Below are 14,920 nucleotides of genomic sequence, written 5' to 3' on the forward strand. Positions count from 1 at the left end.
TTCCCCAGCAGAGCTGTATAGTCCTCTCATTTTCCAATGAGCGTTCTGTATCACTTGATCACTCTTCTTTTTCCCAGTATTGGCAACATAAGTTTCTTCATAATTAACTACTGGTGTATTACAATAACAAACAGAAGCTTGTTCTTCTTGGCTTTGTGTTGTAGCTGTAAATGATGGGTTGTGAGTGAATGACTCTTTTGAACCCAGGAGTCCTTGTCCTCAAGGGGCGGGGAGACTCTCCTGGTGAGGTCCCGCTTGCCTCTACCCTTAGGGAGGATATCACATAGCGGGCTGACTCACTTCCCTAGCCTTACAAGGAAAGGCTCCCGCATGGGGAGAAGTGACTGAATCCCGTGATTTGTCACAGTATGTAAGATTGTGTTGTGTGTAATGAGTGAGTGTTTGATGATTGGTGTGCATGTGAATGGGGCGAGTGATGGCTGTGTGAATGTGTGTGCCCATGGGTTTGTACTGGGACGTGGCGCTGATTGTGCCACGAGGGGGGTTGTTGTGCAACCCCCTCTCCTCACCAGCCAACATCAGTTCCCAATGTGAGGGGATGGTGTTGAGGGAGCAGGCATGGCATTTTTTGCTTGGCATCTATGATAAAGCAAATATGATAAGTGTTATTATGTAGCTACACTTGCAGTTTAATGCAGCCAGTATAACCATTTCTTACTGCTGCATTTTGTATTGGGCATCTTTGATAAAGCAATCAAGGTGTTTACGTGGCTATACTGGCATTTTGATGCAGCCAATTTGGGCATGTTTTCATACTGTGGCATGGCATTTTTAATGGTAAAGCCTACTGGAGTATGTTCTTATGTAGGGATAATGCCATATTTTGGCAGAACAAGCGTGGACATGTTTTCCTATAGTATCATCATTACTGGCATTATGCACAAAGCAAACATGAATATGTGCCTATATTGAAATACTGGCATATGTTGGTGCAGCCAGCATGAAAATGTTTTTAATGGTATATGTTGTGGGCAAAGGCATCATGGCAATGTGTTGGCAAAATGTTCCTCTGCACTGTTGGTGATTGTATCTACTGTTTTTTTTCCATGAGTTACTGTACAAAATCAACTGGAAAGTCTTTTTGCCATTTTACCCAATGTATCAAAAAAGTGTGCTGTAAAATGCACCATTTTAAGCCATTATATAAAAAAATTCTTGGGGGAGAGGGGAATGTCCCCCTCGCTCAACACTTCTTGATTGGTTCTGGCTCCCTCGTTACACTCCATAACACTGGCATATTTAGGGGAAATATTTACACCCCTCCATTTAAAAATAATTCACTAGCCAGGAACTGAAAACTGTGAACAATTCTACAGGGCAAAGTGAGATTCCTGCAACCACTGCTAAAGAACCAAGGGAGCAGTTGCCTCCTTTCCCCATTAACTCAGCACCTTTATGTGACATTTTATCTCTTAAACAGGCTGTCATTTTGTAGCATCAGCAGTTGTAGTTATGGGTGAGCAGGGGCGAGACAATGGCGTAGAGAGGGAGGTGACGTAGAAGGGAAGGGAAGGGTATTTAGTAAGTGGTATGACGGCGAGGAATAAAGACGTGGAGACTTCAGATGGATCTCTGCCTTGTTTATTTGCCACGCAGCGAGGTGCGATCGGGTGGCCACTGCTGACCGGAGCTTCCGGTTACAGCAAGCAGGGCTAACCCGACAACTGGTGATGAGGATGACGGCCCGTGTGTGCTGCTGTAACTACAGCGATCCGCCCATGCGCACACACGTCGGTTGAAACGGAGGGCTCCCAACCAGTGCAGGCATGCCGCAGAGGTCAGCACCCAGCACGGAGGCAGTACTTCAGGGCCTAGGGCCATGGCAGTGAGTGTAAAGTGCTCATGTGGGAGCATGTTGGAGGCAGCGGTGCTCGTGCCTTAAGGAGGCGGCCGCATCTGCCCACCAGGGGGAATCCTAAAAAGACAAAATAAGTCATGTCCAGCAGAAGAGGGAAAAGGGAGCACTGGGGAAGTGCAGGAGATTACTCTGGGGAGCGATGCTCATGCCTATCCAGGCGGTCGTGTCCATAGGGGATAACCCGCACTGCGCAAGATAACCCAGACACCACTAACCAAGTGATTAACTCCCAACGTGTCAGATCAAGACATGCAGAACGCGACCCCACAACAACAGGGCCATCGGAGAGTGTCAGACTCTCTGGCAGTGCAACCACCCGACACATTCGATGTCACAGACACCAGCAACATGGGGCCAAGGTGGGTCCGGTGGGTAAGAAAGTGTGACCTGTATGTTGGGGCCGTTGGCCCAGTGGAAGACTCACGGCATCCGTGCTTACTGAAGCTAGCAGCGGTCCCAGCCACAAGAAACATAATTGATGAGTTTCCGGCTGATTCCATCGACACGATCCAGGGCCTCAAAACAGCTCTAGCCACATTTTCACGCCCCACACCAACGTGGACTACGAGGGTCATCTCTTCCACACCACAAAGCAGGCAAAAGGGGAGACAATGGATGCATTTGTAATGAGACGATGCAGCAAAATGAAACAATGCGACTTTGCAAGTTACTCAAACGCAGAAGCACTCCGCTTGCAGATCATTGCCAGCTGTGAGTCCCAATCATTCAGGAGAAAACTGCTAAGGAAGGCCTTGGAGGAAATCTTCATGCTGGCAAGGGTGGAAATGGCTATTGACTCACAAGTGGAATAATTTGGTAGCCAAAAATGTCATGAGCCGCAACCCGACAGCGTGCACAAGCTAGCAGGAGCCTGCAGGGCACCGGGCGGACCTTTTTGTTACGAGTACCCACACAAAGGCTCATGTCCAGTAATTGGACAACAATGCTCGGACTGCAGAGAAGAGAATCACTTCAAGTTAATTTGCCACCTAGCAAGGACTCGGTGGGAAAACGACAGAGGCACATCCAGCAGGTTGCATAGGAGGCCCACCATCAAGGCCACTGAAATCTCTCACACAGCTGCTCAATCCTTTCACCACGGAAAGGAAGGAGAGAGGAGTAATAATGGATCAGGAGAGGAGAGGCAAAGAAGAGAAAGGAAGGAAGAAAGACCAGGGAAGGAAAGCAGATGATATTGGATGTCTTCAACAAGACCGGAGCACTGCTCATGGCGTGATGTCATCTACCTATTTGAACAAGCTCCGACCGACACCGAACATAATTCCTCAGAAGGGGAACAAAGGAAAATGGGCTACCTTTATGCACTAGAAAACCAGAACGCAACTAAGCAGAGCCCCACGCTCCTAATGCAACTGAACGAGACACAAACAGAGTTTCTAATAGGCATGGGCGCAACCGTCAGTGTCATCAGTGAACAGGTGTACAGGTCGTTGCCACATGCTCCTAACTTACGCCCAGCGGAAGTGGACATCTACCCATATGGCTCAAAAGTCCCTCTGAAATGTCTGGGGCAATTCGAGGCACACTGTTGGTACAAAACACAGACCATGGACATACCAGTACATGTGATCTGCACCCCTACAGAGTAGGGGTCTATCATGAGTTTCAAGACAGCAATTGAAATGGGACTAATTCACATCCTCTATAAGCTCATGGTTCATAAATACATTGATACTGTGGACAGAATAGAACAACTCTACCTGGCCCTGTTCAAAGGAATCAGATGACTCTGAAATCGCCAAATCACACTTTACATTGACCCAGAAGTACTACCAGTGGCACAGCACTACCGGGGAATTCTGGTGAATATTCAGCGTCAGGTGCAGCAGAATTTACATAAGCTTTTGAACCAGGACATCATCGAACTGGCGTCGGGGCCCACGCCATGGGTGTCATCCATCATGCCTGTCCAAAAGAAAGGATTGGATACCATCCGGCTATGTGTGGACATGAGAAGGCCAAGTGAGGCCATCAAACGGGAGAGGCATCTAGCCCCCGCATCACGGATTTGTTTCACCTACTAAACGGAGCCAACGTTTTCTTGAAATTGGTCCTCAACAAAAGGTGCCATCTGCTAGTCTTGAGCACGGAGAGCAGGTGCATTACAACATTCGTAACCTATCTAGGGTTATACAGGTACAAAAGGCTAAACTTTGGCGTCTCGTCAGGAACCAAAATCTTCCAGGGTGTAATCTACAGGGTGATCAAGCATATTCCAAACTGTATCAATTACAGCAACGACATTTTAGTCTTTGGAAAAGTACGATAATACACTAGCACAAGTGTGCCTGGCCGTGGAAGCAAGCAACCTCACACTAAATTGCGACAAGTGTGAATTCAGGAATGGTACCCTCTGATTTTTCGGTCCCATTTTTTTCGGCAAATGGCATGACACCGGATCCAGAGAAAGTACATGCACTAAACGAGAGATCGTCACCAACTACTGTGTCAGAACTTCGATCTTTCCTAGGCCTGGCGAGCTATTGCGCCTGTTACATCAAGGTCTTTGCTACAATAAGTGTGCCGCTGAGGTCGCTGACCAAGCAACATACACCTTTTCACTGGTCTCCAGAATGCCAGGCAAGCTTTGCAGCCATTCGTGATAGGATTGCAAGGGCAGAAAACATGGCCTACTTTGACATGGACAGGGAGACCGAACTAACGGTCATTGCAAGCTCAGTACGTCTGAGAGCTATATTAGCGCAAAAGAGCCCTCATGGCTCAGGACAGATACACATCATCTCATATGCAAGCAGAAGCTTGTCTATGACTGAACAGGCCTACTGCCAGGCGGACGGAACAAGAAAGCCTGGCAGTTGTGTGGGCCTTAGGACATTTCCACTTGTTCGTATATGGATAAACCTTCAGAATCGTGACGGACCACCAGGAGTTGCTGTTTCTAGATGGAAATGCCACCTCGCATTGTACGCTGGGGCCTGCGGCTACAAACTACTCATTCAACATCATCAACAGACCGGGAAAGGAGGCCAACCTGGCTGACTTCTTGTCAAGCCACCCCAGACAAGAACACACCCTGGATCTGTCAGTGGCTGGTCTATACATCAGATACCTCATCCAGCAGACCGTTCTGCAGGGCATAGAACCCTTAGAGTTATCAGAGATGGTAGAGGATGACAGAGCATTACAGATAATGACAGAGGGAATGAAGACAGGGATATGTTAAAGGAAGAAGTAGAGGGGAGTTGGCAGAAACAAGGACAGACATGGATAGTTTACTGCTGGTCAGAGAGGAACTGGCTCTATCAGAAGAGAATGTACTCTTAAAAGGGAACCAGATTGTCATACCAAATCAGCTCAGGAGACGAGTGCTAGACCTTGAACATGAACACTGAGGGATAGTCTCAACAAAAAGAATACTACGCCAGAAGGTGTGGTTTCCCAAACTGGATGGAATGGTGGAAGATCTACTGAGAGACTGCCTCATGTGCAGCTTAATCACCACGACTAGACACCCTGAAACAATGAACATGTCAAGGTGTGTGGGGGGAGGTTGACATAGAATTCTTTGGGCCAATGGAAGGGGGGAAATATGTGTTGGCAGTTATGGATGAATATTCCAGGTACCCAGAGACACAGGTGATTTCATCTATGGCGGCTCATCATGTGATCCCTGTGTTAACAGGATCTTCACTTCCTATGGCATTCCCTTGCAGGTTAATTCAGACAACGGACCACCTTTCACGAGTCAAGACTTCTGCGACTTAACAAAATATATGGGTTTCAAACACAGGAAGGTGACGTCACTGTGACCCCAGGCAAACGTCACGATTGACCGATTTATGGCCAACCTGAAGCGAGCATTGCAAATATCACAATTAACAAGACAACCTTATGAGCAAGTGCTTCATCAGCTCTTGAGAGACTACAGGAGCACCCCTCACAGTTTGACAGGGAAGTGACCAGCTGAAATCATGTTTGGACGGAGCATTCGCAATAGACTGCCTCACCACAAAAGGGCCACTGAACACCCTGGGGGAGACCAGGAGATGAGAATGAGGGACATCTAATCAAAGGAAAAGATGAAGGCCTACGCCGATCACATGAGACAAGCAAGACCATCCACCTTAGAGCTGGGAGGCGTGGTGGCCATGAAACAAACCAAGAACAACAAAGGGGATACGTTCTTTCATGAAGATCCACTCATCATCATCACCATGAAGAAGGGTTCACTCATCACTGTGGAAGGGGCTAGGTGTCAGGTGACCAAGAATTTGTCACACTTCGAGAGATTGTCTAAGACACTTCAAGGGCCATGACAGTGATGACAGGAAGATGAAAGAGACTATTTCTCAGACGAGTCATATAAGGGAGATGGGGAAGAGTCTGAAGCATCGAGCCAGGAAGAAGGGGGGCCTGAGGACCCGAGGGAGATGTCCGAATCAGGGAACACTCATCCACAAAGGGCTGGCACCAAACCCTGCAGACTCATTGCAGAAATGGGGTGAAGTTGGATGTTGCCATTGTTGTTAGCATTTAAATTGCGGGGAGGTATAGCATCGGGAGTTGTAGTTCTGGGCGGGCAGGGGCGGGACAAGTGACGTAGAAGGGAAGCGAAGGGGATTCAGTAAGTGGTATGACGGTGAAAAATAAAGACGTGGAGACTTCAACTCTGTCTCCGTCTTGTTCATTTCCCGCGCAACGAGGCGCTATTGGGTGGCCATCGCTGACCGGAGGTCCCAGCCACAGCAAGGAGGGCCGTCCCAACATATTTGAAACTGAGGTCTGAGCAATACCTCTTCTGTTAAATTAAAGCAGAGCGGCAAGTGGTGTCTCTTCTGCTAAATATCACTTCTAACTACACATTATTTGAAGCTGTGCCGGGAGGGAGGTCTGCTTGGGTTAAAATAATGCAGTCTCTTGCTTAGTGCAATGGCATTTTTGCAACTGTTGAACATGAATTGACTTTTTAGGACGTATATTAACTGTATGTAACAATTTAATTTCATTAAACCTACTCAGAACATGCTTAATGTCACTTTTTTTTTTAACCAGCTTGATAAAATTTAGGTTTTCTTAAACCATTGTGGCCTGTCGACGCTTATTTCATGTGCCGCCACCCCGCCCTACCTTGCTCCCCTTAATACTGATTTCTAGTGACGCCACCACTTTGTACCTATCTACGCTAAATTGAACTACCATGGTAAAAATAACCAGAAGTGCTTTAAAAATCGTGGACAGCTTGTGAGTTAATGTATGGGTTTAAATGACTAAACGGTGGCACAAAGGACAGCGCATTTGTTCTTTTCACAGAAATCTTCGCTTCATGGCTCAGCCCACCCTCCCTCCTCACCTGCCCGCCACAGCGCGAGTAGGAGCGACCACGTGTGGGAGTGTCTGGCTCCGCCTGACAAGAGGAGTGGGGGTGGCTTCTGTGTTCATGCTTTCTTTGCTCAGCATCACGCCGCGGCCACCACTCGCTCTGAAACCGGCCGGCTACTGTTTGATCCAGCCGCTCCGCACCTCACATTGCCGCTCCCCTCGTTTCTTCAGTGTCCCTCTGTGGAAGTCTCACTGCTTAGGTCCTTAGACAATATACCTCCCCTAGGCCGGCATGCGTAGTATGAGATGGCTCCGTGCGGTCCTCCTGCTCCGTGGGAGAGTGACAGGAGGGTGGCGTGCCGCACAGGCGGCGGGGCTCCGCGGCTGCGGTGTACACGGCGCGGTCAGCAGCAACAACGACGGCGGCGGCAGCACCGGGAGGGCTTTTGCCTCCTCAGCGGGATGGATGCCAGAGGGTATCCCACAGGGCTCCTCTGTCAGGTAAACACATTCTTTGAGAGTTTGAAGTAGGATATCCGGGTGTGATGTTCAGTGTTTCCTACTGGAGGCAACACAGCCCACTTCTGAGGGATGCCCTCCGTGTGAGAAGTGACTACAGGAGCCGACCTCCACGTGTGCCGCTGTCATGCCACATCTTGTTGAGTTCGACACCGCTTCCGGACAACTTCCTGTTGCAACGCAGCTTATGCGCCTTAAGCATCACTGGCTGGTGCAACTACGACCCGCAGGAAGCATTACATAAACTTTCCACTACAACGGCCACCGCATCGCTACATTCCAAACCCAACACAGACGACACCCTCAATGTATTCTCAATATGGTCCCCTCAGACTAACTGCAGGGCCATACACGCATGCGTCACTTATCCAGTATTCACTTTTTACACAATAGACTCTGTGTGAAGATCTACGCGCACACAACTGGACGCTTTGTGATACTCAACATGCTGCCAGTCGGCACACTGCTGCGCAGAGCATGCTGGGGGGGGGCATTCAAGTCCTAAAAAAAGTGGACTAGCCGAAGGTGTTGGGGTGTGGGGGCGTGAGGCTTTGCAAAAGGCAATACAGTGACTGATTTTAATATAAAAATATAAGCAGTAATGATATCAAGGGGGCTCAGCAGCAACATTTTTACTCAAGGGGGCTCGGCATAAAAAAGCTTTAATCCCACTGGTGTAGAGAATAATGTGCTTGGGTGCACTCACTGTGTGTGCAGCCAGTGTAGCTGCATACTAGTGCTAGGTGTGGTGCAGTGGTTGTGTGAGATCAGTAAAATGTGTGCAGCAAGGCAATTGGACTTGGGTATCTGCATTCTGGCGGGGGTTACGTTTGTGAATCAGATTGTGTGCAGCTAGGCTGATTTCGAGGGGTATAGCTGTGTTCTATTGTTTGTTGGTGCAGAGGAAAGAGTTGGCATAATGGTGTGTTTGAGTGTGTGCTTTGCAGGGGGACCCTGTTAAGCTTCTAGTGCTTGTCGAGGGGGTGGCATCTCCCTTTTGGGTCCGGGCTGTTAGACTAAGGTCCTCCCTGTGTTTTGTTGGGTCAAATTGCTTTGGTGAAGACTGACGGGTGGTGATGGGCAGATTGCCCCAACTCAAGTCATCACTGTATAGGTGCTAGAGACGTCCTCGGTTGGTAGTTTTGCTAAATGGATTCCCAGATGTGTAGGATTAGTAAGCAAGGGCATTTCCTGAACTGATGGCGTAGTGCATGTTTGCAGGGCAGTGATAAAGTTCATAATTGCTATTAGTGCTTGGTTTGGTAGTTCTGCTAGATGGATTCCCGGTAGGTAGTTCTACTAAATACATTCCCAGATGGATGCGATTAGCAAAATAAGTGCTATCTGCCCCCCAGTATCTAGTTCTGCTCATGAGTTCCCATATGAGTAGGATTAGCAAGCATGTGCATTTCTTGGACTGATAGCGTAGTGCATATTGCATGGCATTGATCACGCTCATGTGTACTATTAGTGCTTGGGTTATGAGTCTAGCACAATCAGTACAGATTATTGGAGATAGACATTTCTAGGCATCGGGGTGTACTATATTCCTGAAGGAGGAAGACAATGATTAAATTCTGTCATGCACAGGGGTGCTACTACGATTCGGGTTTCAAGTCTGGGTCAAAGGCTCCAGATAATGAGGTAGATATTGTCTGGCCTGAGAGTCTATAAAAGGGCCCGTAATGAGTGAGTTACCACGCCAGTACTTGGTTGTGGCGGTAAGGCGAGTGGTCTGGGAGTTCCCTTATGTGTTTTTTTGGCGAGGAGCCAGATTGAGTGCCTTCTGGAAAGCCATGTAGTCTTTGCTGTGTCTAATGGGGAGAGGCAGTGAGTTCCACAAGGATGGTGCCAGGGTTGAATAGGCAGCCCCTCCGATCCTGGCGGAATTGGAGGTGGGGACCACTAGGAGGATGGCAGTGCTTGTCCTTGGGGTGTGGGCTAGGTGGTGAGGCATGACCCTTTTTTATAGGAACTTGAGGGCTGCTTTATGCCTCGCTCGGTGGGTAATGCATAGTGCTTTGAAGGTGGCCCTCCGTACAATTGGGAGACAGTGCAGGGTAGGTAGGGCAGGTGCCATGCAGACAAGGTATGGTTCTGTTAGCTTAGTGGTGCTGTAGCACTTTTCTACAAAGATGCTTCTACAGGGTACCCAACACCCTTGTAGACTGCTGGGCTTGCATACACTTTTAGTCAGAGAGGCTGATTTGAGAACCTACTAGTTTGATAGTTGCTAACCCTCAAACCATTTTAGTGTGTGTGGTTCTTGCAGGTGCCTCCTACTCTGAATGGACCTTGCAATGTCATAGTCTGAGGGGCTTTGACAACGAGAGCCTTCTGAGACTTGTCTGAGAAGCTCTTGACACACTTGTAATATTGGGGCTCTTATCTTAGTATCTTTTTATCATGAGGGATAGATGAATACATGCCTGCAGGCCCCTGTTTCAGTTGGCAAATGCTAGTCCACTCCGTTTTAACTTTGCATTCTGGCACTTGTAGTCCTAGTTTATAATGGGGAAAAATAGAACTACACGTCCCAGAATGTATGTTAAAGCCAAGACTGGGCAAACATTTCCCGAATGGAATGGGGCATGTATGTACCTTCACACTTTTTATTCTGTGGACCTAACCTCTACAAACGTCAGATTTTAGAAGGCTTTGACTACTGCACTTTCAAGTGTGCAGTGTTAAGGCTCTGCGACTTTATTAATCTGTGGGCTTTAACACAATGACCACCCTACTATGAGGAGCCCCAACTCTGAAAACGGATAGACTTTGACTTCAGGTTAGGTCTCTCCTTGCCTAAAGGAGCGGGCATTGAGATACTGCTACTGTAGCTCCGACTGATGCACGCAACCCCCTCTTGGTCTGAGAGGTTTTGGCTCGGAGACCCTCACTGTATCTGAGAGTTTCTGACTCAAGATCTTTGTCAGTGGGAGGCTCACACCGAGATCCTCCAAGTCTGAGCTTTTGGCCTCTCTCTACCCAAGGGGGGAGCAGTGGGGCTGTTAATCAGATCCTCCTTTTTATGTGCTTGGCACAAAGACCTTCACCTTCTAAGACTCTCACTGTCTGAGCCCTTTTCACTGTTAGAACCTCCTTTTCAAAGAGGTGCTGACAGTGTCCCCAGTAGTCTTTGGGTCCGTCTTTGATGGCATCTAAATTGGCTGGAAAAGAAATGCTTTAACCAGGGTTCTGCAACTTTTGACTCTCCAGATGTTTTGGACTTTCACTGCCTGATTCATGGAATTATTTGCGTGAAAAACACAGATTTGCGCACCTTTCTGCCCGAAAATCCCCATACTTCAAACAAGGATCTTCGGGCAGAAAGGCACACACATCTGCGTTTTTCACACAAAAAATTCCATGAATCGGGCTGCAAATCCCATCAGTTCTAACCAGCCTAGTCAATGGCCAGGATCATGGGAGTTGTCGTCCAAACTGCTGACCCCTCAGCTATACTGATTCTAGATTGGGGAAATCCGCCTGATCTTTTGCTTTTCATCCTTCAGACTTGAAAAAAGGGTGACTTATTAAATATGTATGAACCCACAGCTTCTGCTTTTAGAGAGTTCAAGTAATTGGTCAAAGAGTTGAGTATCTCATCCAGTGCTATTCAGTCTGACGTATGTAGGTTTTAGTTTTCCTGAAATTATCGGACCAGCAATGGCAAAGGGATGAACAAAGGGGGTCTTGACATACCTGCCTAGTCTCCGGGTTTACCCCGTACACCGGGTTTTTACGCTCTTCTCCAGGTCTCCGGGGAAGAGTGGGGAGTCTCCGGGGTTTCCCGCAGTCCAAGGAAATCCACCCGTGCCTCGAAGTGATTGACCACATGTGATTCACTACAAACACACCGTTTGTGGCCAATCGCATCACGGTGTGGGTGGAAACTAAGGATCTGCGACAGGTCTGAAGGCCGGTGCCCAGTTAGCAGCATCTCCTGCACTGTTAGTCATTTCTTCGACAGTCATAGTGTCGAAATACAAAAGTTTCGACACAAGGATCGAAAAACGATTGCAAACCCCAGTCTTTTTTGGGGAAAAACCACAAATGTAATTATACGAACCAAAAAAAAAATGTACATTAAAAAAAAAAAACATTCAAATTTTTGTTTTTCGAGCGTGATCCTTTTGTTTCGAAATTATTCTATTTCTAAACTGTTTTCGAAACTGATGGGACACCGATGTGAAGAGTGACACCCGCACACACGCAAAAAAAAAAAACTGCTCTTTTTCTTTTGTTTGCATGTTCATGTGTGCCTCAACTGTTTTTTTTTATTTATTTTTTTTATTTTTATTTTTAGTGGTCGAATTGGGTGGGCGGGTCTTGGGGAAGGGGCATCAATGTCGTCATTCACCGGGTTTTGCTTTTGGGAATGTAGGCAGGTATGGGTCTTTCTTTTGGCCAGCACAAGGGGCCTCAGCCTTTCAGGCCCTATCTGCCGGCGACACACGATCAGGGCACCTGGGCATCAAAGGGCAGCCACCATGGCATAAGTAACAATCTAGGAAGCCCCATCAGGAAGGGAAATGGAGGTGGGGAGGGGTGCCGCCGGTCGGTCTCTTGCTGGTCCCAAAACACCCAGAGACCAAACGGCCTGGCCTCTGGCGTTTCTGGGGAAATAAAAGGAACTGCCATGGTAGAGCTGCACAGAGCTGAAGCTCTTTTAAACCACCCTCCCCTCCCCTACTTTACATCCGGAAAGAAAAAGAACACACTCAACCTAGAGTAACCGGTAAAGAGTGTTGCGCAGAAGTAATAAAACGACAGTACTCCTAGGTGTGGGGATACGATATGTAATGGCGTCAATAATAAGGGTAGAAGAAATAGTGAAGTGGCAAAAAAAAAGCGGCCTGACAACCCAGCCAACATTCCGGTGCGAGGCCAAAGAACCGTAAAAAGCAACGCATACGGAAAATTATTTCTGAAAACATAAGTGCCGACAGGCGGCTGCAGGTCAGAAGCCATCGTCAATTGTTTTGGGGATATGTTATGAAACGCGGAGAACACCGGGTCTGATCCCTTGAAATGCTTTTTGAAAACGTTCATTACGTAAAGCATTTAATTGTTAGCACCTGCATTCAGATGAATACATGTTTAGGCAATTGGAATCGTGATGTGGGGTTAGTACTTGCATGCCAGGGGAGTGATTGAAAGGGTAGAGGAGACCGCTCATTCTCACAGCAGTCCTTGGGTGGGTGCTTTCAGACTTGAAGGAGATAGTTAACTGCTTGTAACATTGAAAGTACAATACAATGGTCTCAGCTCGGGAGGATAGCTCAGGGGCAATGTGCTCGCCTTGGAAGCATGACGACACAGAGCACCACAGGTTCCCGGTCCGCGCTTAGAAACCTTTGGGTATTAAGCGCGTTATAAATGACCTATCATATCAATTAGAACACAGTAAAGAAGTTGGATGCCCCCACACAAATAAGTTTGCCCCTCCCCCACAGCTCCCGAAGTTAGCACCTCTAGCAACATTTGAAGGGTTAGCCCCGCCTAAATTTTAGTCTAGGTGCACCTGTGGATGTGCGCACTTGCATTTTGTTAGGCCGAGAGGTGAGCGAAGCCTTTCCTGAAAACTGGCGGTGTTAAAAATATCCTATCTGCAGAAAAATGTACTTGAACAAACGCAGTAAAACTTTGAAGCTGCTACTTTCAAGAAAGACTTCCGTCGCCTCTTGGCATAATTGCATGGTAAAATGTACTTTTTATATAGTTGGTCCCCACACCAGACGTTGGGAGTAGAACAGTCTGGCAGAGACTCCAAGTTTACCATGCCCATCATTAGAAATACTGACACGTTATTTCTCGTGTAGATTTTTCTAAAATAAACGGGAACCAACTCCTGAGTCGGGACCGTGTGGAATTGTTAACACTTTCAGCATCCATACCGCGACATGCAGGTAATGCATTAACTTCTGTATTGAGAACTATCTCAAATTAACAGAAAAGCAAAATGACTATAGTCTGGCACATATTTTTATGATTTATATAGAATGTAAGCTGATCAGAGATTATGTTTGAGAGACACGACGACAAACAGTTGACTTCAGAATTCGGAAATACACTAAGCTTAATAATAACATACAGGTAGGAACAAAGATGCTTACTTTACTCACCTTACTTACCCTAATAACATTATAGCGACCACTTGAGTTAACTGCCATCTAATACACATATTGCTATTATTTGCAGAACACCAGAAAACTGTCTCATTAGATGACGTTTCTACAATTCCACACCGAATTGGGCATTTGAAGTCGTAAAGATAAGAAAAAAGAAAAATACCGTTGTTCTGTGTTTTGAAACCGAAAGCAATTGTTGTAACCTATATTTAGAATATTTTTGAATTACCAGCATTATTGGTAAATATTGTGTTCAAATGAATAGTTACTGCTCCTGAAGAAGAGTTATAATCTCGAAACGCATAGAGCTCCAAATTGAGAATGTTTGTATCTTTTGTACTTTTAGAATTTTTTTTATATCTTTGATTGAATGGAACTCGGACTTTTGTGAAAAAAAAATCACAAAAAATATAATGTTAAACATTCTACAGAAAACACTATGTACATTGAAATGTGTTTTTCTACTAAATAATGCGAAATTAAACGAGTGATGAATTTAGAGGTTTGAAAATCAAAAATCAGTGAAAATAGTAACATCAGTTTAAATTTTGTTTGGACTATTTGTCCAATATCAAGAGGTATGCAGGGGACGGGAGTTTCTATTTATCAATAGGAACACCATTTCTTTTTCATTTCTCTCCCCTAGCCATTCCCTTACTGTGGCTACTATCTATCAGCCACCTGGTCAGATTTCCTCCTTCCTCTGAGTGGGCCGATCTCTCCTCCTCACTCATGGCTTCAACCACTCAACTCCTCCTTCTTGGAGACTTCAACATCCACCTGGATGCTTCCTGTCCTCCCTCAGGACTCTTTCGCGACCTCTGCGACTCTCGCACTCACTATTCTCCCCTATGGCCTGACTCACTCTGCAAGGCACACTCTGGATGTTTTGATCTCCTCAGACCTCCCCCCTCTCTGTCCCTCTCACCACTCTGCTCTCCTGGACTTTCTCCTCTCCTCCCACCTTATCCTCCCTACCCTTCAGGCCAAGCCACTTCCATCACTGCCACCCACCTTCCCGGTCATCCGACCCATGAAACATGTGTCAGCGGAAACTTTCGCCGCCACTTTCTCACCCCGCCTCCCCCTT

General features: G+C 47.0%; 1 protein-coding gene across 1 annotated transcript in view; it reads left to right on the plus strand.

Moving 5' to 3' along the window:
* The first annotated feature begins 7,309 nt into the window (after nt 1-7,309).
* MTHFD1L (methylenetetrahydrofolate dehydrogenase (NADP+ dependent) 1 like) overlaps nt 7,310-14,920 on the plus strand; it is a 2,103,853-nt gene continuing 2,096,242 nt past the window's right edge. The window contains exon 1 of the mRNA XM_069608130.1: nt 7,310-7,681. Coding sequence (XP_069464231.1) covers nt 7,473-7,681 — 209 coding nt within the window. The 5' untranslated portion in view covers nt 7,310-7,472. The remainder of the gene's footprint in view (nt 7,682-14,920) is intronic.

Source organism: Ambystoma mexicanum, chromosome 4q (genome assembly GCF_040938575.1).
Source record: "Ambystoma mexicanum isolate Mex_15411 chromosome 4q, UKY_AmexF1_1, whole genome shotgun sequence".
Taxonomy (NCBI): Eukaryota; Metazoa; Chordata; class Amphibia; order Caudata; family Ambystomatidae; genus Ambystoma; species Ambystoma mexicanum.